This window comes from Quercus lobata, chromosome 8 (assembly GCF_001633185.2).
Source record: "Quercus lobata isolate SW786 chromosome 8, ValleyOak3.0 Primary Assembly, whole genome shotgun sequence".
Taxonomy (NCBI): domain Eukaryota; kingdom Viridiplantae; phylum Streptophyta; class Magnoliopsida; order Fagales; family Fagaceae; genus Quercus; species Quercus lobata.
Genome location: NC_044911.1, coordinates 39,932,089 through 39,957,145, shown reverse-complemented (window position 1 = coordinate 39,957,145; position 25,057 = coordinate 39,932,089). Strand labels below are relative to the sequence as shown.

At 38.3% G+C, this 25,057-nt stretch overlaps 1 protein-coding gene across 1 annotated transcript; it reads left to right on the top strand.

Moving 5' to 3' along the window:
* Positions 1–13,953: 13,953 nt before the first annotated feature.
* On the top strand, positions 13,954–23,009 carry LOC115955637 (tyrosine aminotransferase-like). Its single transcript, XM_031073848.1, has 7 exons — positions 13,954–14,403; positions 18,208–18,547; positions 19,026–19,244; positions 19,400–19,459; positions 20,406–20,561; positions 20,639–20,732; positions 22,469–23,009. The coding sequence occupies exons 1-7, from the start codon at positions 14,132–14,134 to the stop codon at positions 22,585–22,587; spliced, it is 1,260 nt and encodes a 419-aa protein (XP_030929708.1). The 5' UTR covers positions 13,954–14,131; the 3' UTR covers positions 22,588–23,009.
* Positions 23,010–25,057: the final 2,048 nt, after the last annotated feature.

Genomic DNA, 25,057 nt, shown 5'->3' with positions numbered 1-25,057 from the left:
GAACCCACATTTTTGGGATGCTCAAGTCATGTGTTCAATATATATATATATATATATATATATATATTGTGGGGACCGTTCGATCAATAGGCCCATACGGTTCAGAATTGATTCGGGATTGTTGGGCCCATGGCCCATCCGAGAATGTATACCTGTCCGAGGACACCATACTCCTCGGCAGTATGCGTCCGAGGACTATCGCGTCCGAGGAAGATTGGGACGTGGTCTCACTGCGATCAGATCTCAGAATTAGGTCACCGCAAAGGATAGAGTAGCCGACTAAAGATGAAAGAGATAAGACAAACAAATATCTGTAACTACAGCTGCCTCCGCATTAATGACCTCTCAACCAACTCTCTGGTCGCATTAATGTGGAGGTGATACTTGAACAGTAAGGAAGCAGCCTTACAGCTGCCCATAGGAAGTTCCAGGAGGTGCCAGATGGGACAGAAAGAAATCCTCCGGACACAACCTACACGTGTGCGGTAAGGATGGAGCGCAAAGGGGAGTATATAAACTAAAAGAAGAACATGAAGAAGAAAATCAAAACAGAAAAAAAAAAAGAGAAGAACAGAGATAAACTAAAAAGAAGAAAGTAAGAGAAGAAAAAGGGAGTTGCACTAGTCACCAAAGAAAAACATTGATTATACCAGCTTTAAACCTTGAACGTTCTGGAGAGCAAATCTTTGGAGGAGAGACCACAGTTAACCTAGTTCTTTACACCCACGCTCTAAAAATCATATTGTCTGGGCCTTTTACGTGCGAACCCGATACTGTTTAGGTTCGTTACAAAATCGTGTTCTTACAATTGGCGCCGTCTGTGGGAAGAGCTTGTGTTAGCTTGTACAACCTCTGATACAACGTTTCCGATGGAAGGAGTGGAACTACCTCATCCCGCAGCGGGGCTGCATCAGGATGATGTCAACCTGCATTAGGCGGAGTCAAGGGGCTCTCAGCATGATGGTCCTCGAAGGAGTCCCGAACGGAGGGAAGTCCGGGAGGGGAGTATACATACCACTCATACCACAAGGAGCCATACACGCGGGAAGAATCACGTTTCCCACGCGAAGCATGGTGGGGATCTGCAGCGTGAGATTGCGGACTTGAAGAGAGAGTTGTGCCATGCACGACGGGAGCGTTCCCCACCTCGCTCTGAACCAACATCCGGGGAGTCGGACGGAACTAGCTACAGGCGGAGGTCGAGGACTCCGCAAAGCGAGACTTTCTCCTACGAAGAGGAGCGTCGCCATAGGCGTAGGCGTAAAAGTCCAACTAGCAGGGGCTTGGGAAACGATGCCATGAACAAAGCCTTGACTCAAATTTTCAGGTCACCCTTTACAAAAAGCATAGATGATGCTACCTATCCTCGGCGGTTCAATCAACCTACGTTCTCTCTGTATGATGGCCATTCGGATTTGGTGGAACATGTAAGCTATTACAGCCAGAAGATGGCTATTCATTCCAGGGATGATGCTCTGATGTGCAAGATTTTTCTATCGAGTTTGGGTCCAACGGCGATGAGGTGGTTTAATGGCTTAAGGGCCAATTCTGTTGGATCTTTCAAAGCACTGACCCAGGCTTTTGGTGCTCACTTTATTACATGCAGCCGGACTCCATTGCCTCTGGGATCTTTGTTGACTTTGTCTATGCGAAAGGGCGAGACTCTCAAGAGCTATTCGGATAGGTACTGGGAAATGTTTAACGAGATAGGGGGGAAGAATGACGCTGTGGCTATAACCACTTTCAAAGCCGGTCTCCCAGCTGATCACGACTTGAGAAAATCCTTGACGGGTAAACCTGTTACCAGTGTGCGCCAGTTGATGGACAGAATAGAGAAGTACAAAAGGATAGAGGAAGATCAACTTCAGGGGAAAGGAAAGGCCAAGATGATCCCTCAGGAGAGGAGGGATTTCAGGTCGGATCGTTATAATAACAGCCGACCGAGGAGGGACTTTGTTGGGCAGTCGGCCTCGGCGGACGCCCAGGTTGTTAATGCAGTATTTCGGGAGCCTGTTCAACAGGTTTTGGAAAAGATAAAGGACGAGCCATTTTTCAAATAGCCAAACAGGATGGCGGGAGAGCCTACGAAACGCAACCCGAGTTTGTATTGCCATTACCATCAGGACCATGGGCACACGACAGACAACTGCAGGAATTTATGGGACCATTTGGAGCAGTTGGTCCGGGAAGGGAAATTAAGGCAACTCTTGCATCACTTCAGCGGAAGGGCGAGCCAAGCAAGTTCCGAGGTGCGTGGGGATGCTTTATCAAGGCTCCCTCGAGATACGATCAACGTCATCCTTGCGGCCCCGGGAAGGACTGGATCTTGCCCTACCAGAGTGTTGTCGGTGTCCCGATTCCCGGCCGAGGATCGTTCTCAAGCATCAAAGAGAGCCAAGAGGCGTGTCCCCTTGATTTTGGGTTTTTCAGACGAAGATTTGGTTGGAACCATACAACCCCATGAGGATGCCTTGGTGGTAACACTGAGGATTAGTGGGAACGATGTCCGAAGAATGATGGTTGATCAGGGAAGCGCAGCGGATGTGATGTATCCGGATTTGTACAAGGGGCTAGGTTTGAAACAGCAGGACTTGACAACCTATAATTCCCCTCTAATCAGTTTTGAGGGAAGGTTGGTCATTCCTATGGGGCTAATCAGGCTGCCCATGCAGTCAGGCACGGAGGTGGTGGAGGTGGATTTCATTGTCGTAGATGTTTATTCTCCGTATACGGCCATCTTGGGCAAACCTTGGCTTCACACGCTTAAAGCGGTTTCATCCACCCTACATCAGAAGGTGAAGTATCCATCCGGAGACCAAGTGCTGGAGATAGTAGGGAACCAAGCGGCTGCTCGACAATGCCAAGTAGCGGCTATTCAGCATCGGCCAGAAGCAGAAACCTCGGCTACAGCCGATAATGAGTCATAGCAATTAAAGTCCCCAGCATCAGGTTTAGACGTACCAACCAATGGGGTAGAGTGTGAAGATCTGGAAATGGTGACTGTTGCTGATGATCTAGAGAAATTCTTCCGGGTTGGGGCCAAGTTGCCTCTGCAAGAGAAAGCGAGTTTGCTGGAGTTCCTTCGAGCCAATGTGGACGTCTTCGCATGGGACCCGTATGAAGCCCCAGGAATAGACCCAAGTTTCATTTGTCACCGACTCAACGTAAACCCTGCCGTTCCCCCAGAAGGCAAATTCCTCGGCGACCATCGAAAGAGCATGCCGAGGCAGTCAGAAGTGAAGTTGCCAAGCTAAAACAGGCTGGGGCTATCAAAGAAGTCTTTTACCCCCAATGGTTGGTCAATACGGTGGTAGTGAAGAAGAAAACGGGGAAATGGCGAGTGTGCGTGGATTTCACGGATCTTAATAAGGCATGCCCCAAAGACCCATTTCCTATGCCGAAGATTGACCAGTTGGTGGATGCGACCGTGGGTCACCCTAGGATGAGTTTCTTGGATGTCTTTCAAGGGTATCACCAAATACCGTTGGCCGCCGATGATCAAGAAAAGACCGCTTTCGTGACCCCGGTTGGGAACTATCATTACAAGGTGATGCCTTTCGGTTTGAAAAATGCTGGATCTACCTACCAACGCATGATGACGAAAATGTTTGAGCCACAGCTGGGCAGAAGTATTGAAGTTTATATTGATGACATGGTGGTGAAAAGCAAGGTAGTGACTGAACATGTGGGGGACCTCACTAGCATCTTCGGGATACTGAGAGAACACAAGTTGCGCCTGAATGCTTCGAAGTGCTCTTTTGGTGTAGGTTCCGGGAAATTCTTGGGATACATGGTGACCCATAGAGGAATTGAGGTGAATCCAGACCAGATTAAGGCCATTAACGATTTGCAAGCGCCTCGAAATCCAAAAGAGGTGCAGAAGCTGACTGGGATGACTGCCGCGTTGAACCGGTTCATCTCCAGGTCGGCTGAGAGGTGTCGTGCTTTTTTCCGTCTGTTACATAAGTGGCAAGGATTCGAATGGACCGAGGAGTGCGCTGAGGCGTTCCAGTAGTTGAAAGACTATTTATCCAAACCATCGATCATGTCTAGCCCTGAGGTGGATGAGGTGTTGTATGCCTATCTGGCGGTAGCTCCTCACGCGGTCAGTTTCGTCTTGATGTGAGAAGACAATGGCGCCCAGAGGCCAGTTTATTATGTAAGTAAATCCCTCCATGAAGCCGAGGTGAGATATCTGTCATTGGAGAAAGCCATACTGGCGGTGGTCCATGCAACACGTAAACTTCCGCACTATTTTCAAGCTCACACTGTAGTTGTTTTGACTCAATTGCCTCTTAAATCCATACTTAGAAGTGTTGACTACACCGGCAGAATTGCCAAGTGGGGTACGATTTTGGGTGCTTTTGACATCAAATACATGCCCCGCACCTCTGTAAAGGGTCAAGTTCTCGCCGATCTGGTAGCTGAATTCGCTGAGTGCCCTGAGGAAGTTAGTCGGAATCAAGATCACATGGATGAAAAATCGGTTGGTGTGATATCCGCACCAGGAGGGCCTGTATGGAAAGTATACGTGGATGGGGCAGTAAACCAGCGGAGAGCTGGATTGGGATTGGTTCTGATATCCCCCGAAGAGGTCATCATCGAGAAATCGCTAAGACTAGGGTTCTCGGCTACTAACAATGAATCAGAGTACGAAACTTTGATAATGGGAATGAGCATGGTCCATAAAATGGGTGGAAAGGCGGTGAAACTGTTCTCGGACTCGAGGCTGGTCGTTGGCCAGGTGATTGGAGAGTTGGAGGCCAGAGACCCAAGGATGCAAGGGTATCTGGACCGGGTTAGGCGTATGCGAACAGAGTTCGAATCTTTCGACGTATTACATATTCCACGGGGTGAAAATACCCACGCTGACTCCTTGGCGACCCTTGCCACCTCCTCAGTACGAAATTTCCCTCGGGTGATTATTGTCGAAGACTTGCGTACTCCCACTTCACCAGAAAAGGAGGTTTGCCAAATTCGTCAAGCTAATTTGTCGCCATGCTGGGTTGACCCTATATTAAAATTTCTCGACAGTGACGTGTTGCCCGAAGATAAGGTGGAAGCTGAGAAAATACGAAGGAGAGCACCTCGGTACTGGTTATCCGAGGATAAAAAGCTATACAGACGGTCATTCTCTGGGCTATACTTGCTCTGCGTGCCTCCTGAGACAGCAGAATCAATCCTGGAAGAGTTGCATGAGGGCATTTGTGGAAGCCATACAAGAGGAAGGTCCCTATCATGCCGAGCACTAACGCAAGGTTATTGGTGGCCGAATATGCAGAAAGAAGCGCAGGAGTACGTTAAGAAATGCGATCAGTGTCAAAGATATGCTCCGAATATCCACCAACCGAGAGGAGTTCTTAACCCTCTCTCAAGCCCTTGGCCTTTTGCACAATGGGGGCTGGACATTGTCGGCCCTTTTCCAAAAGCTATAGGAAACAAGAAGTACCTGCTGGTTGGCACAGACTACTTTACTAAATGGGTTGAAGCTGAACCCTTGGCGAACATCAGGGACGTAGATGTGAAGAAGTTTGTCTGGAAGAACATTGTCGCGCGATTTGGAATCCCACGAGCTCTTGTTTCGGACAACGGGCTCCAGTTCGATAGCAATGCCTTTAGGAAATACTGTTCAGAACTGGGAATAAGAAACAGATATTCCACTCCAGCTTATCTGCAAGGCAATGGGCAGGCTGAAACTGTTAACAAAGTCATTGTCAATGGGCTCAAGAAGAGACTAGACGACGCGAAAGGAAAATGGGTGGAAGAACTACCACATGTGCTTTGGACGTATCGGACAACACCCCGACGTTCGACGGGGGAAACTCCCTTCTCCATGACCTATGGGGCCGAGGCGGTTATTCCCCTGGAAACTGGATTCCCAACGTTGAAGACCAGTGCATTCTCTTCGAATAATAATGATGTGATGTTGGAAAAAAGTTTAGACCTGATTGAAGAACGAAGGGAGAGCGCGATGGTTCGGCTAGCTTACTACCAGCACAAACTCAAGCAGGGCTACGATAGCAATGTGAGGATGAGGCCATTAGCCATAGGAAATCTGGTGCTGAGAAAAGTCCTGGGGGCCACTAAGAATCCAAATTGGGGAAAACTGGGACCCAATTGGGAGGGGCCATATCGGATTACTTCTGTAGCAGGAATAGGGGCTTACTATCTAGAGGACTTAGATGAAAAACCTGTATTCCATTCTTGGAATGTAAACAATCTCAGAAGGTATTATTATTAGTAAAGAAGTTTCAATTCAAGTATTCTCTTTTAACTTACGTCAATTATGCATCCTGTAAATCTTGCATCCTATCATACTGAATTGTTAAACAGAAACTAAGTTATGCCAGGTCCTCGGATCGCAAACCTAGTGGAAATTAACATCCTATCATACTGAATTGTTAAACAGAAACTAAGTTATGCCAGGTCCTCGGATCGCAAATTTAGTGAAAATTAACATCCTATAATTCATACTGAATTGTTAAACAGAAACTAAGTTATGCCAGGCCCTCGGATCGCAAACCTAGTGGAAATTAACATCCTATCATACTGAATTGTTAAACAGAAACTAAGTTATGCCAGGTCCTCGGATCGCAAACTTAGTGAAAATTAACATCCTATCATTCATACTGAATTGTTAAACAGAAACTAAGTTATGCCAGGTCCTCGGATCGCAAACTTAGTGGAAATTAACATCCTATCATTCATACTGAATTGTTGAACAGAAACTAGGTTATGCCAGGTCCTCGGATCGCAAACTTAGTGGAAATTAACATCCTATCATTCATACTGAGTTGTTAAACAGAAACTAAGTTATGCCAGGTCCTTGGATCGCGAACTTAGTGGAAATTAACATCCTATCATTCATGCTGTATTGTTAAACAGAAACTATGTTATGCCAGGTTCTTGGACCGCAAACTTAGTGGAAATTAACATCTTGTGATTTATATTAAAACGTGGAACAAAGGCTAAGTTATGCCAAATCCGCGGACCACAAACTCGGTAGAAATTGACCTTCTAAGTTGTGTATTGAATTATTAAATGATAAATAGAGTGGTGATGAGTTTTCTAAATCATAAACTTGGTGAAAGTAATACCCTATGAACATTCATTAAGGAGTCAGAAAGAGAGAGCTTCGAATGCAAGATTGGCGTACAATGAAAAAGGTGGTTGAAATGAACCCATACAAAATCACGACGACAAAGTAAATAAGTGTGAAGGTAACTTAGAGCCATCAGAATGATAAGAAAGTAAGCGAAAAAGTCCTCTATTAAGTATCTATTTAAAATTACAGAATAGTTTCTACTTTTTTTTACTTTTGATTGGTAATGCCCCCAGTTGATAGAACTATGGAGTCCAATTCCTGTTGAAAACCTTGTGAGGCCGTCTCTGCCTTCGAAGCAGTGGTGGATTTGTTTGGGGAAGCTCCTGGAGGGGAATTACGAGGCAAAACCTCCTCGTTAGGGTTAATAGCTGAGGAAGGAGTATCAACCTGGTATGGTTGAGGAGCTGAGGAGCATATCGCTTCGGGGTAATATACGTTCTCAGGCTTACGTAGTTCAGATGAGGCTTCAACCCCAGCACGATTAAGAGCCTCGCTCCAGGTTCTCGCGCAGAAGATGCGGCACACCTCCGGAACCTCGGCTCTTAAAGCTTTCTCAGTTTCAGCTATCCCAATTTCGTAGCCCCTCTGCTCGGCTTCGTTCATTGCCTGTTCGGACTTGATTTTCGCTTTCTCGGCTTGTTCTTTGAGCTTTTCAGCTTTCTCTCTTAGCCTCTGAGTTTCTTCTAGATGCTTCTTAAGAACAATAACTTGCTCCTGAGTCTTCTTCAGCTCGACATTCGCCTCGCGCAGAAGCTTGGCTTGTTCTTCGGCCTGCTTCTGGTAGCCTTCTGATGTCGTTTCAGCACTCTTGCGAGCTTCTTCTTCAACCTGTAGTTTTTTCCTTGCGTCGACTAAATCCTGTTCAGATTTGGACAAGGTCTGTACAGCCATTACCCTTCTTTTCCTCTCACCATCTAGCTGGTTGGAGCAAGCATTGAGCATCTTATCTAGCTTGAAAGTATTTTGGATGATCTGTAAAAAATGGGGCGGTGAGTTAGCGTTATAGTTAATGAAAAGTGCGCATTAGTAAGTAACAGTCACAGAATGAAATAGTGTAAAAGACAGCTTCTCACCATGCCCAAGTATTGTTTGTTGTCAAGGATGATTTGATTCTTCCTCACATTCTTTATCTCAGCCATATCTTTTGGGAGCAATAAGGCCTCCTCTATGGCCGAAGCTACATGACACCCAATGCCGCCGTTAAAATCCCTTATAGAGGCATCGTCTCGCAGGGGCTCCCCACCGAGCATAGGAACTGGCAGCCATGCTTGTGAATCAGGATGTGGAGAATCGGATTTCTCTTGGCCCCTCGTAGCGGGGTGCCTAGTTTTCTGCTGCTTTGCAGCTCGTTGGACATCCTCCTCTCGAGTGGGACGAGATTTGCTCGCATCTGCCACCTCCTTGCCCCTCTGTTCCCTGCGTTTTCCTTGCTCGGCAGCGCTGAGCGGCGCTGGTTGCAGAGATGATCGAGGAGGGTGGCGAGGAACTGGAGGAGGAGACCTGGCTGGAAGAGATGAAGCCTGGGATGGTATTGTTTGGGCAGGCGCAAACATTCCCTGTTGACCTTCCATCAGCTCCATCAAGCTTTTCTGGGGTTTCCTTTGTATCCCCATCTCGTTAGGACTTTCCTCGGGCTTGTGGGCTGATCGAAAATCCCGAAGTCGTCCGCAGATTCAGATACTGTTACGACGGTTTCCTTGTCTTTTCCCCTTTTCCTTCCCTTATTGGTTCCTTTTTTCTTGAGGGAAGGTGAGGGTGAAGAAGGTCCCGCCAAGACGCTGGCCACAAAAAGAGGCTCTGTGCGAGGTGTGTATTTCGGAAGTGGAATGCCCTCTGGAACAATAAACCCTTCGTAGGCAACACTGATACGGCGAAGCCGAGGATCGCGTGCCCTAATCACGCACTTCGGCCCCTGAAAGCCAAAAGAAAGGGGGGTATAGCCAAGAATTAAATGTGCTACCCGTAGCTGACCATCAGCCTCGTTCACGTATATCTCAGCTTTCAATAACCTGTCTAGGCTCGTTTTATTGACTAATCTGAGATTGGGCTTCGTGTAGCGTCTATCTGCAAAACCGTTGATTCTAAAGTTAAAGTTGTAAGACACGAAAATAATAAAGGTAAGTAAAATGTGTTCACGAGCTAAATAGCATAGGTCTATAACTTCACACTCACCTGGTGTTCCCTCTACTATCGGGCAAGGTAGACCATCATGCCATTCCCTAGAAAAAATAAGGAAATCCTCTTTTAGATTCTTATTTGAAGTGGGGAGGCACTGAATTAGCCTTACTTCAGGATATCTCGACTTGAGATAATAGTCCTGGTCAGCTAGGCGGTGAAGGCTGTACACCCAATTCACGTCGTGATGAGTTAGCTTTAGATCCATTCTCTGATTTAGAGCGTCTACACTCCCCAGGACCCTAAACATATTGGGAGCACATTGGGTGGGGGATAGCCTAAAGAAGTTGAGGTAACCCCTAGTGATACTACCCATAGGGATAGTCATCCCGCCTTCGATAAAGGCAATCATGGGGATAACTACTTCCCCAGTTTGCCTGGCATCAGCCCACTCCCCTTGGGCTGCATACCTCATCCCTACCGATGGGGGGATCTTGTACTTAGAGCGGAAGTTTCTAATACCCTCATCGGAGTCAACGAGACATCGAAAGGGATTCCTCTGTTTCCCCATTTTTCTAAAAAACTTAGCAGAAAAGATTTTTTTGGCTTTAAACAAAAATGGTAAAAACTTCAAGAAGACTTACAGGTTCAAAGGAAGGACCTCGGACAACGTATGATTATTTGTAGTCGCCAGGAGAATAGCGAAGACTGGAAGAAGGCAGATTCAATGTATAAGCTCTGGAACCACGTAACCATTAAGGGTAAGGTGCAGGTTTAATTAGGGAGCGCCTTTATAGTCATGTGAGGGTTGTGAGCGGTGAAATTCCCGCTCACAAAACAAGAGAAGCCCCCTGCCGTTTGATTTAGATCTCACCGTTGAACGTGGGAGATAAGGGAGTTGTCAGAATTTAATGCTGCTAAAATCGGGGTGCTGAAGCGTCAGGGGCATGCCCCAAAATGCGCACAGGTGCAGGCTTATGACGTCAAAATCCACCTTTTCTCCCGAGGAGTCGAAAAGTAGGATTTTGAGGGGCTATTGTGGGGACCGTTCGATCAATAGGCCCATATGGTTCAGAATTGATTCGGGATTGTTGGGCCCATGGCCCATCTGAGGATGTATACTCGTCCGAGGACACCATACTCCTCGGCAGTATGCATCCGAGGACTATCACGTCCGAGGAAGATCGGGACGTGGTCTCACTGCGATCAGATCTCAGAATTAGGTCACCGCAAAGGATAGAGTAGCCGACTAAAGATGAAAGAGATAAAACAAACAAATATCTGTAACTACAGCTGCCTCCGCATTAATGACCTCTCAACCAACTCTCTGGCCGCATTAATGTGGAGGTGATACCTGAACAGTAAGGAAGCAGCCTTACAGCTGCCCATAGGAAGTTCCAGGAGGTGCTAGATGGGACAGAAAGAAATCCTCCGGACACAACCTACACGTGTGCGGTAAGGATGGAGTGCAAAGGGGAGTATATAAACTAAAAGAAGAACATGAAGAAGAAAATCGAAACAGAAAAAGAAAAGAGAAGAACAGAGATAAACTAAAAAGAAGAAAGTAAGAGAAGAAAAAGGGAGTTGCACTAGTCACCAAAGAAAAACATTGATTATACCAGCTTTAAACCTTGAACGTTCTGGAGAGCAAATCTTTGGAGGAGAGACCACAGTTAACCTAGTTCTTTACACCCACGCTCTAAAAATCATATTGTCTGGGCCTTTTACGTGCGAACCCGATACTGTTTAGGTTCGTTACAAAATCGTGTCCTTACATATATATATTTTAAGTATACAAGCCATAATATATATTTTTTAAAGTAGACAAACAAAACATGTTTGTTTAAAAATAATTATATATATATATATATATATCATATGATATACTATATAATAAAAGTTGGGCTTATAGAAGTCGTGGTTGCACCAAGTGACAACTTTCACTAATCAGTAAATTAATTATATATTTTTGTTAAGATATATTTCCTCAATTAAAGGATAATATTTACAAACTATTTACAAAAAATTTATCATTTAAATTTCAACAAATTTAAATTCTATTCAAACTAAAAGTTTATTATAGAAAATTTCTAAACATAAATCCCACACAACAACCCATGTTTTCTTTCTAAAAAAAACCCATAAACACTTATAAAAATAAATAAACATCTATTGTAGGGGTGAAATTCCCAAAGTCAACAATGGGCCTGGGGCCCCACACGAAACCCAACCATGACCCAAAGGGGAATAGGGGCCCAAAAGACTTCTGGCCCAATCCTGTGGAGCCCAGTTTGTTTTAAAAGACGTCTGAGGAGGAATGTCTCCTCGGACACACAAATATGGGCGCAATGTGCGTCCCCTCCACAGTGAAGAACCATCCCAGACGAACGTGGGTAGTAGGATGAGTCTCACGCAGCAGGAAAGAGGAAAATGTAAGACGTCAGGGAGAAGCCACAATTGCTGCATTAAATGCAAGAAAACTATTTTTTCAGTCGCATTAATGTGGAGAAGACAGGCGAACAGTGTTACATTGGCCAGTGCAACTCACAGAAAGATAAGGAAGATGTCCGATGGGACAGACACTCAAGTGAAAGTCCAGATAGTTAACAAGTGTAAGGTCCTTATCAATTTAAGGAGGCTATATAAGAGAAAGAAATCCCCATGAAGAAGAGATTGGAGAATTTAGAAAAAAAGCAGAGAAAGGTGAAAGAATTCTATAGTCTGTAACCAGAACAAGTGGTGCACTTATACGTCTCCTCGGACCGATATCATGTGAACTTAAATGGAATACTTTCACGTTCTGTCTGTTGCATGACATACATCTAATTGACGTTCACTTCGTCCAGTCCTAGTTTTGTAACCCGCTCTCTACAAATTCATTGTCTAGAGACTTTTGGACCAGAACCACTTACTTGTTGGGTCTAGGCCCAAAAACCGCCCCTATACCTATAAAGACTAAACTCTAAACAATCAAATATACTTGTTTAAAGTAAATTTTTTATTTTATAATTTATTATTACTATTTATTTAAAAATTTTAGTTTTAATTATTTTAAAATTTTTGAGCTTACATATTTGTTTATTTAAAACTAGTATGTGTGTGTATATATATATATATATATTTTTTTTTTTTTTTGTAAATATAATTTTTTTTGAATGTTCACACCTGTGCTCAGCTTAAAGTTGTCCCTGTTCATGGGATTTCATTTATATATATAAAAGAAATTATGAACTTGCATGTTGTCAGCCACATTTAGAAAGTCCCCCATTTATAGTTCTCAAAAAAAAAGAAAAAAAAGAAAAAAGAAACTCCCCCATCTATAAACAACTTATACATGTCACATTGAGATGAGTTTTATAAAATAAACTCACCCGCATGCTTCTTTTGTATTCTCCCCGGTATCGATAGTAACACTTATTGAAATTGGTCTTAATGTTACATCGGGGAAAAATTGGTCTTAATACCAATGAATCATTTAATTTATTTTTTATTTGATAAAAAAATCATGTAATTTATTTTTGGAAATTAATAATATGAGAACAGATTTGAACCATATATTCAGCAAGCCAGGGCCCTGTATAGCCTCAAAATATCCTATTCACTACTGGGTACACCCAGCTATTTTGGTGTAATTAGGGGCGGAACTAAAAATTTTGCTTGACGGGGCCAACCCCTATTTTTATAGGCTATGTCTTTAAAAATGTTTAATAGTTATAGTTCTACCCCTGGGTGTAATTTTACCTTTTACTTGTTCCTGTAAATGTCCCAACTTTGTTATAATGAAAATAAAAATAATAATTTAGGGATAAAGTTTAGCTATAATTTTACTCAATATTTTTTATTGGAAGTAAATTTTAACAAATCTACCATTAGATTATATCTTTTTTTTATATCCTCCATACTTGCAAAATTTTTAGAAAATTAAAAATTAATAGCCATGTCATCAATAAATTTTTTAAATTGTAAGTTTTTGTAGTTTAAAATTATGTATAAAATATAAGTTTATGGATTATATAGTAAATAATATTCGATTCATACAAAATTTGACATGTGTTATAAACGTAAAGAATATGTAATTCAACGGTTAGATTTTAAAAATATGTAGAACATTTATTTTATTGAATAAAATTGTAACCTTAGATTATAACCAATTTTGTAGCTAAATTTTGTTCATAATTTATTTTTGCAAGCTGATTTCTTTTAATTATTATGTAATCCCATATGCAACTTGTTTTATTTTTATTTGTTTTTTAAGAAATGTATTATGTACTAGTTTTATACGAAGGTTTAAGTTAAACGGTTAAAAAATTAAGAACTTGTTAGTACGTGTGTTTAAACATCTGTTTTTAATTTTTTTAAAATATGTGTAAATTAAAAAATATATATAATATTATTAAAAAAAAGTAAAAACATATATTTAAGTTAATATTCCAACAAGGCACTAATAGTTTTAAACGTATTTTCCATATAATATTAATAGTTTGTTTTTTTTGTCTGACAGGTTGTGATGCCTTTCACGCATATTCTACTATTTTTTTTTCCTCTACTGCTCAGAACCGAATTCAGCTCAAACCATTGTTAAAATAGATGTGAAATTAGTTTTAATATTAATTTTTTCGTGTTTTTTTTTTTTACCAAATCATACCAGCTGTTGCTTATCCTATTAGTCGATTTTTTTTTTCCCGAATAATATTAATTTATTATTGAGACGCATACTATAATTTATATATCCCACCAACCATATGTATTTTCTGTGGTGAGTGCAAGAGAGAGAAGCAAAGAATGAAAGAGAGAGCTTGAAAACCAGAGCTGATGCGAATATAATACAAATATCACCACAACACACAACACAGTCACAGTCACAGTCACAGGTAGACCCATCTGAGAGCTGAAGCTAGTTGTAGCAAGAAAATGGAGGAGAATGAAGAAAAAAGATGGAACTTCTGGGGGATGGGAAAGCTGAATCCACAGTCGAAAACATCAATTCGAGGGCTTTTGATGAAGATATGGGGAAGCGTTAACAAAGATGATCCAAGGCCACTTTTGCCTCTCGGACACGGCGACCCTTCTCCTTTCCCATGTTTTCGGACCACTCCCATAGCCGAAGATGCCGTCGTCGACGCTCTCCGCTCCGCCAAGTTCAATTCTTATCCACCCACCTCTGGACTCCAGCCTGCCAGAAGGTAAATATTATTAGAAAGGCTATTTTTAGGACATTTTTACAACCAATTTTATTCAGTAATAGGTTTAAAATTGTATAACTATAGCTGTATAAAATCACTGTCTCATATCTATATATCATGGTCGTGATTTTGTTTTCCTTTCATGGCTTCTGATTAGACTATAGTTCACTTTATTTTCTCTTGACATACTATTTGACTATTTCGAGTATTGTAGGCTTTCCTGTAAGGAAAAATATCTCATGCGCTAGATGCATGAGATACCAGCTCTTGGGCTGTACTTACGGTCCTCCTTAACCTGGTATCAAAGGTCCTCATTAATCTAGTATCAAACTGCTGTAAATTTTCATATGCTTTATACGGTCCCCATTAATTGCATCGTATTGTACTTTTTTTTTTTTGGGGGGGGTAGTTTTATTGAAGCTTATACTGTGTTTGGTTGTGGTGATTTTAGAGGGGATGGAAAAAATAAAAAGGAGAAGCAGGTGAAAAACAGTATTTTTTACTGTTTGGCAAAGTGTGAAAAATAATGAGGATGGAAAACCGGAAGAAAATTTTCTCTCCCGGACCCACAAATTTGGGAGGAAAACTATGGAGAGAAAAGTGCTCTCACAGCCAAATTACGGAAATACCCTTTCTTTTTCAACGGTCACAACAACTCAGCAAAGAAGAAGAAAGACAATTTTCCAACCATCAAATCAGCACAACCCAACTATCACCACCACAACCCAAAAATAACTCAAAATCAACACAAAAACAACTTAAAATCAACTCAAACCCCATTAGAAAACCCATCCCAAACCCAACTCAAAATCAACCCAAAACAAAATTAACTCAAAATCAACCCATCTTCATCTTCATCATCATCATCTTCTCTCTTTCTAGTAGCTTTTGAACAGTCAAAAAAAAAAAAAAAAAAAAGAGATGCAGAGACTTGAGGGATGATCTTTATGTGTGAGAGAGAGCTCCAGCCGAAGTGCTGCTAGAGAAGAAAAGAATAGAAGAAAAGTGCTCCTAGAGCTCCAGACAAAGTCCTAGAGAAGATAGAGATAAGGGAAAGGTGTGGAGGAGAAAAAAAGAGGAAAAAAAGAAAAGAAAAGAAACGTGCAGATGATAGAAAGAAAAAAAAGGAAAAATAAAATTTAGAAATACTAGTACAATATTTTTACAATATTTTCATAATAAATTTTAAGTAATAGATTGTTATTAGCTAATATTGATGAGTAAAAAAATAATTTTAGTGGTGAGTTTAAATTAGAACTAGTAATAACTTTTCATATAAGATTTTGAAAAATATTGCAAAAAATATTGTGGATATAACATTTTTCATTGAAAAATATAATTGTTGGGAATTAATATAGAAAAGGGGCGAAGACTTTGTGGGTTAGGGGAAAGTGAGAGTTAAGTCACTTAATGGGTTAGGTGGGGTAGGTGGAAAATAATAAAAAAAGTGAGAAAAAAATATTATTTTAATAAAAAAGTGTGTATAATAGATAAACTGATGTGAGTATTTTGTAAAAGTGATGTGGTAAATTTTATATTATTTAATGAGTATAAATAAATATATTTCTTACCTATTATGTAACAAGGGTATAATAGTCAATTTATATAAATTGAATTTTCCATCATTCCCTTTTTCTCTCAAACCAAATAAAAGAGTTTTCCATCCTCTCACTTTTCTATCCTCCCACAATTTTCAATCATTCCAGTTTTCCACTCCTCCAACCAAATGAAGCCTTAATATATTTGCAGCTTTTAAGTTTTGAAGCCAGCTTTACAGAAAGGAAAAAAATATTAAAATAAATTATGGAATTAGTATTCAATTTTTTTATTAAATAGGATTCACATTAGTATAACTTTAACAAACACTACAGAACTTGTTAACATTTATCTAAATTTATTACTGATATCATCTTATCTTATTATTTATCATTAACACTTTGCTACCTCGTAATTGTAAATATTTTGTTGAAAAATTATTGTTCATAACGAATTATGGAAGAGTCTAGAGGTCACACAATCAACTTATGTTTGGATTACATCCCTAACATACAGGACTACCATAAGTGCTTGATAAAAAATAATTTAATCATTACTTGACAATTGACATACATAAGAATTGTGACAGAAGGTGTGTTATAAAAAAAAATGGTATACATTAACATTACTTCTTAAGTTTCATTTTCTTTATTCAATAATTAAGATTGACAATTTTTTCAATTCTCAATTTCTACCATTAAAATCTATTACATTATGTGAAATACTATATCATTATATATCTTTGTTATGTACTTACATATTGTTGTCTTTTCACAACCTACTTTTTGCCTATCATTATTCATTACAAATTTGCTTATGCAATTTTTGTCCATTTGCGCTGTCGAGCAACAGGTAGGGTACAAAAGTGTGAAAAACAACGGTGGTTTGCATTTTTATATATTTTTTATAATAAAAATTCAATAATAAATAAGGAAAAGAATTAAAGAAACAAAAAGGTTAGCTATTATTAATTATTGGCTGCTATCACTCTTTTAGAATAAAGTGGACCAAATCAATCCTTTACATTGTTACAAAAAACCCATCTGACAACTATATTCCACACATAGTCTCACATGTGCAAATTGTCTTTTAAAAAAAAAAAAGTCTCACTCTCGCCTTGCAAAAGTACTGTAGGTGACAGTAAAAAAAGCTCATATATATATATATATTAAGATATTTGGAATTTTATGGGAGTGAAGTGTCCCTTAACTCTTAAGGCATTTCTCTTTATGTAAATTTTTCCTCCTAAAACCAAATGAAATATTATTAACAAAACGAAAGATTAATTGCATGCATCCTCCTGTTAAAAGCCCGCTTACATAGTTCATGATGAGCAACCTTGTTAAAAGTTCTTTATATCAATCACTATGTGCATGATTTCAACACTAATTATTGATTGGTTTTCCCATTGTACGTAGAAAAATAGTCCTACGGTCTATATCTCATAAAGTTGCTTCCTTTACATATCTTCAATGCTATTGACTAATTCACCGTTCATCACCTACCCAACAGAAAAAGTTGTTGTGAAAGTTAATGTATTTTTTTATGATCCTTGTATATATAGGAGTTTTATTCGAAGTAGCCTTAGCTTTGAAATATTAAAATTTGCCCTCTTGTGGTTTGATCTTAGCATTTTTATTTTTTGGACACTGATTTGATCTTATAGCTTTAGAAAAAAATTCTATTAAAAAAATTTACTTATACATTTTTTAAAACACACTTAAAATGCTCTTAAAGTTAATGATATATATAAAATTATAAGGAAAAATAGATTAATGCTTTCAATGAGAAATTAGTGTTTGTACATTTTAAAATTTTTTTTTTATTATAAATATGAAAGGGATCATTATGTTAAAGTTTCACCTACCTAAAGTTTTGTTAATAAAATAAAGGGGGAGGAGGAGGATCTTGAAAATCCAGGGGGCATGGGCGCATGGCCCCTCCTCTGCCCCCCTCCCTCTGCCATTGATTGATTTGTAAAAATGTTTACAATGTATATTCTTATTCTTAGAAAATATTCATTCCTTCTTCTTCTTTTTTTTTTTCTTTTTTATTTTTTTGTGTGTAGTATTTGGACAAAACGTGATGGTTAGCTCCTTTTGTACTAACAAGATGATCAAGTTCAATTATCTCGAATAAAAAATTATCGAAACTTTCCCAAGTTTCATATTGATTCTCTGAGTCTATTGAAAAACAGATAATGTATTGTATATTTTCATATATTCAATGTTAATCTAATTTATTAAGTTAATGCTTGAATTGTAACAGTGCTATAGCAGATTATTTGTCTCGTGATCTTCCTTACACATTATCGCCAGACGATGTTTTTCTCACTATAGGATGCATCCAAGCAATTGAAGTAACACTAAGAGCCCTTGCTCGTCCGGATGCCAACGTTCTGCTTCCAAGACCATGCTTCCCATTCTATGACTCTTTTGCTTCATCTATCAATCTTGAAGTCCGTTATTTTGATCTTAATCCAGAAAAGGGTTGGGAGGTTGATATTGAAAGCGTCGAAGCTCTTACTGATGAGAATACCGTTGCCATGGTCATCATAAACCCTGGCAATCCTTGTGGAAGTGTCTATACACGCCAACATTTGAAAGAGGTAGGTTAAACCTTCTTTTTTATAGATACATGAAATTAATTTATATTATATGAGTAGCAAAGATTAAACTTTAACGTCTACTCTAATACTAATTCACAAATTTACCTCCTTATTAGCTAGCCAGGTTGTTTTCAGAAGATGTGAGTGAAATATTGACCCTTAATATATATTTACTCTACTCTTGCCTCATCGTGTAATTATTTGAGTCAATGTCTTTTCAGAAGTAGAATCAACTTTGTTTTAAGAATATTAAGGATATGAGAATGTCTAAAAGTTCATAAGAGGAATGAATTATGAAGTTCTTAATGGTGCAACAATAATTAAATTTTAGTATATGCTGCTGGACTTTCACATGATATTGGTTTGGAACTCATGCTTCATATGTTTCTGTAATAAGCACTAGTTTTCATAAGTAAAACTTATTTTTTATTAAAGCGTTGATGACAATATTATTGGTGGTTGATTTTATGAATATTAGATTGCAGAGGCGGCGAGAAAGCTGGGAATTCTAGTGGTTACGGATGAGGTTTATCACCATCTCACTTTTGGACCTAATCCATTTGTGCCAATGGGAGTATTTGGATCAATAGTGCCTGTTATCACACTAGGGTCTATATCAAAGAGATGGCTTGTGCCAGGTTGGCGACTAGGTTGGCTTGTGATAAGTGATCCTAATGGCATCCTTCGAAAATCTGGGGTCATCTCTCTCTCTCTCTCTGTATTAAGCTTGCACAGACACAAATACATATAGAATAATAATTATAATGAAGGTTCTGCATTATATTTCGATTTATTGGATCAGTAATGACAAGACATATGCAGTATTCTCAAATCCTTTTCTTTTCCTCTCAGATTGTAGAATGCATTACAGACTGTCTCAATATGACATCTGATCCACCAACGTTCATTCAGGTTTGTAAATTGCTATGTTTATGTCTCAATATGGAAGCATGCTACATTTTTTCCTCTTTTAAGCACTTTCAAAACTTAATATGTATTTTTATCCTTAATTCTTGTTGGAGAAAATTCACCTAAAAGACAATAGAACAATTTCTTTTAATAGAAGACTAGAGAAATAACATGAAAAGAGGCCCACTTTCTCTAGACCCAACTTTGACTTCATTATATCCTTAGTGGTTAGGCTGAACAGCTCTTTGATCTGAAGTAAAGGTGAATCCTACCTCTAACTATGTGGAAACTCCCAAGACTTTTTTCTAATAGTTATCTAGTGCTTGTGGGAAGTGAAAAATCTGACTCTATTGGCTTTTACTCCCAAATCTCTAACATACTAACATGAGATGACTCTATTGTCCCTTAAGATACTGGTGAGTGGTGTCCAACTTCTTGGTGTATAATGAAAATTAAGATGGTTATTCATTCATTCATCCATTTAGTTATATCACTATTTCAAATTTTTGCTCATTATTTTAATAATACTTTACTGTACTTTATTTGATTCATGGTAGAATGACATTTTGCATTTTTTTTTGTATGTAGATGGAGTTTGGATTGCATTGAAAAATGAAAAGAGTCTACATTTGGTTTTTTTTGTGGGTCCTGTGTACTGTTCACGAGACCCATAAGTACGGAAAAACGCAAATGTTAAGTTAAAACTAAGTCCCATGATACTATTCACACATTTAAAAATTATTTTACTACAGTATTTTCAGTTTTCAGTAATAAGCGGTATCCAAACAGACCCATAGATTATTTTCATTGGCATTTGACATATAATTTTCCCATTCTCTCTCAGTTGATTCTTTCAAACTTTTAACATAGTGATACTGAAATATTATGATAATCCATGTATTTTTGTTTTCCTTCTCTTGAAAATATAACAATGTGGTTCATGTATTAGGGTGCAGTTCCCCAAATCCTTGAAAAAACAGGGGAGGATTTCTTTTCAAAAACTATTAACATCCTAAGGGAGGTTGCACACATATGTTATGAAAGAATTCAGGAGATCCCTTGCATTACTTGCCCAAATAAACCTGAAGGATCCATGTTTGTGATGGTAAGGACATCAAAATTTTTAATTATTTGTGCCTAAAAAGGTAATTAATATCTTATTGATTAGGAATTTGATCACAGGTTAAGCTAAACCTGTCATTATTGGAAGACATAAATGATGATTTGGACTTCTGTCTCAAGCTGGCTAAAGAGGAGTCTGTTGTTGTTTTACCAGGTATGTAACAAGGTCTTTTCCCATTAAAAAAAGGTCTTTAAGATTTCTTGAGCCAGACAAATACATTCACAGATCCAGATTTGTAATGCGTTAAGGCGGTGTTTTTTCATTTTACCCCCAAAAAGATTGGCCTTAGTATTTGTTTGGCTGCTTTGTAAATCTTTATATATCTTCTGGACTAGAGTTCTTGTACACTAGTTGAGAAAATCTGGGTAGTAGCTAGGCTGCTGGAGTAATTTCTTTGTCCCTAATATGGTGCATTTAAAGATAACTAGGCTTAGATATTATGGCCTGATGAGCTAAAAAATGATGAGAAGGGACATAATAAAAATAAAGAATAGGAGAGCTAGTAAATCTTAGATTCTTGTCTGTTTGGGAACAGCTTATTTAGCTTTTTGCTAAAAACTTTTTGTTAAAAGTGTACTAAAGTATATTTGTACTGTGAAAAAATTTGAAAAAGTGAGAAAATGTGGGGAAAAAGTGAGGTTTTAAAAACCTGTACATAAAAACTAAAAGCTAAAAGTTAGAAGCTGAAGCTGATGCCAAACAGGCTGTATAGTATTAAGGAAGTTGCTCTCACAGGAGACCCTTCCATGTTTCCCCCAATGACTGCTAATTACATATTCATGGAAAGATATCTAAAACACGAATATTTGCCTTTCAATATTTTGATGTATTTCACTCCCAAGTGGATGCCCTTTTTTTCCGTGTAATATTAATAATCAATCTCAAAATGTTCTATAATTTGGAAAAAAAATTTCCTCTTGAAAGGTAAACCTACAAAATCCACATTCAACTTCAAAAACGTTTTCTGCAATGCTTGCTTGCTTTCTTAATGGCGGCATTGGGGATATCTCTTTTAAGGAAATAGTGATCATCTCTTGAAATCTCTAGATGTCACCTTTACAAGCCCTTAAAAAAAAATGACAATGGGTTGAGGACAACAGTATGCATGTTGGATATGTCACTTTCTTGCACTACGGTTAGCATATTATTGGAGTGGATTTATGTGGCTTTTTATATTGATTTTTGTTGTTGTTGTTTTAAAAATTCCCTTTTGTCATTTGATGGATGAAAAATGCCGACATGACAAATAGAATTTATGCCATGACATAGGTTCCACTTTATTAAAGTAACCTTAGTTTCATAAATTACGTATGCTATGTCCGCATTTTCTTTCCATAAATGATGGTAAAGACTTTTTTTAAAACATTTTTATGTATAAGGATGATTTTAAAACAAATTTCAAGGGTTGAGTACGATGTATTCAATTTAACCCAAAAAGAAATCTCTTAGACAACTGAGCAGAGAGTCATGGCTTTTCAAAATTTTGATTGCCAAGTACATGACCCTAGCTGAAAGCAAATCTTGACCATAAAACATATATTACAAGATTAAAATATTATTCTTAATAAATAAACATGTTTATTAGGATGGTAATGGTGTAGGGGATCGAGTGTCTCTGTCATCATTCCTGCCCCTGCAACTTTAAGTCTCTCCCCTTATACATCATATACCTTAACATTTTAAAAACAAAACAGAGAGAGTAGTGCAATTAGCATAGATGATTGAGAAGAAAGAATGACAGTAAGATTACTAGTCTTTTTTAGCATTCAAAAGATTGTCATATCCTAATTAAAGGGTTCGATCACAATTACTTTGGTTGAGTAATATTTTGTGGGGAATAATTTCGCTGCTAATTTGAGTCTAATATTACTCATTCCTTTGGTTTTCAGGGGTGGCGGTGGGGATGAAGAATTGGTTGCGCATAACTTTTGCAGTTGAGCCTTCAGCTCTTGAAGATGGCTTTGGGAGAATGAAAGCCTTCTGTGAAAGGCATGCCAAGAAACAATAAGAATTCTCTTAAGTTACAAAATGGAGCAGTAGTGATCAACAACTATGCGTTGGATCTCAAGCTCAAGCTGGTTACTATGGGTGGTTTTCATGAATGTTATGAATTGTAATTGTTCAAGTATTTGAAAATAAAGTCCCCTCTTCAATGTCTTGCTACTCAAGCAAGACACCGAGAAGAAGAGTGGTGATGACTTGTGATCTGCAACTTCCTGTTGCACGATCACACGATGTCAGTATTGGTGATAGGTGATCTGCAACATCCCGTAGCATGATCTCATATATGTTGTTACTGCTTGCACCAATAATTTCATTAAACCTTAAATAAAGTAGTTCTCAGACGTTTGAATGTGTCCAGTTCTGTTTGATTATTGAACCAGAAAATATTGTTCAATTGGAGAACTTCTAAAACAAGAATTTATTACAGATCATTTCTTAAGAGCTTGACAAGTACTGCCTAACTTGAAATAATCAAAACAGGAAAATAATGATTAAATTGCACTTTACATTCTTACAATTTGGAGTGATTCTGATTTTGTCCCACTAAGTTTCAAATGTGGATTCGCAGTTTTGTACTATCGTTTGTATTTAAGGCTTTCAGCTTAAAACAATATAGTTTAAATGTTTTGTCACATCATGGAAAAAAATAAATATTTTGAGCTTGTTGTGAGTAGTTTGTCACATCATCATCAAAAAGTACATTTTCAAGGAAGAGAAAATGAATTGAGATTTGGTGCAATAACCCTATTACACCATATAATTATCACACACACTTATATAGTTATATGAGATGTAAAAGTTAATAGCGTTAAAATATATATATATATATATATCTATAAAAAAAAATTACTTATTAACTGTTAAATCTTACATGGATATAGTAATTGCACGGTGCTTCTTTTGGCAATCCAGGCAAGGCGGGTGGGGGTGGTCTTATACGTGATCATCATGGGAGTTGGGTAAAGGGCTACATGAGAAATATCGGGTTTGCATTCAACATTATAGCTGAGTTTTGGGCTTTAAAAGACGGACTGATGCTTGCTTCCTAGCTCGGCATCACTCAACTGCTTGTGGAATTGGATGCTAAAGTAGTTGTAGACCTGATGCTTTCTTCAAAATCCTCCAATAACTCCTTTTCCGCTCTGCTCAATGACTGCAGGTACCTCCTTCGCCAATTCAACCAAGTAGGATCAGCCATGTTTATCGAGAAGTGAATAGATGCGCAGATCACCTCACCAAAGGAGGCTGCACCTTGATAGGGACTTTTGTAGTTTTAGACTCTCCTAATTCAGATGAATTTTGTATCAATTTAGATTCTGATGCTTCTGGTTTGTACTCTTTAAGGCTTTTAGCCAATACTTCGCCTTTTATGGCTTGCTAATTTATGCAAATCATCCATTTCAACCAAAAAAAGAAGAAGAAGTAATTGGACGGTGACTAGATTCAAATATAAAGAACAAAGAAAACAAGTCCCGACCCGTATTTCAGAATCATGCTTTGATTATCTTTCTTTTTTAAAAGACCAAAGCACTGTAAACTGTCTTGTAAATGTAAATTTTTATTGCAAACAATTATTGTAAGCTTTTGTATACTTGAATCAAAGTCTCCTGCAAATTTATTTTTTTAATGATTTTAGATTTATCGGAGATTTTCAAAGTCTCTTTGTTGCAGGGCGTTCTTTACCCTACATTTGCTGCATTAACTCATATACTTCCACCATGTTATATAAAAAGGAAAAAGTTGAAAACCATAATATTTTTTCCATTCTTTACCAAACATAAAAGAGAAAAGTAAAAGGCTATGCTAACGGGTGCCTTCAGGGCAATGGATAACAATCTATTTTAGAAAAATTTTGACATCACTTTTATGGGAAATAGAAAAAACTGTCAAAACATTAATTTTTTTTTCTTTTCCTATAAAAACTTTCTTTAAATAAATTATTAACTATTATCTTAAGAGACTTTGTTTTACCTATTCAAGAAACAGTTGAGAGCCGCCTAAAACTGCTCTAACTACCAATTAAAGGAGAGATGGTAGATCTAATAGCAATTTTGGATTATTAGAGGGGAATATTTTAGCTAATAAATTTTGATTTTGAAGTTTTTTTTTTTTTTTTGTGGGGGGGGGGGGGAGGAGAGAGAGAGAGAGAGAGAGATTATTCTATATTTATAATGTATGTAGTAAAAAATTAGAGTATAAAACTTATACACATGAAAGAATTTGAACCGTCTCAAAGATAGAGTCAATCAAAAGATAGGGTCAAACAAAGTGCACACTTACTAAGAGATTTTCATTTATTGACTAAATTTTGGGCTTAGTTAATACTCCTACAAGATAATAAATAACTCAAAATTTTCTTCTATTTTTGGGTAATATTAAAAAAAAAACATTATTATTGTGTAATATTTGGCATTTCTTTTAAAGATTTTATTGACCGATATTTGAGGCTTTCTTCCATTTGGGTGCTTTAGGCC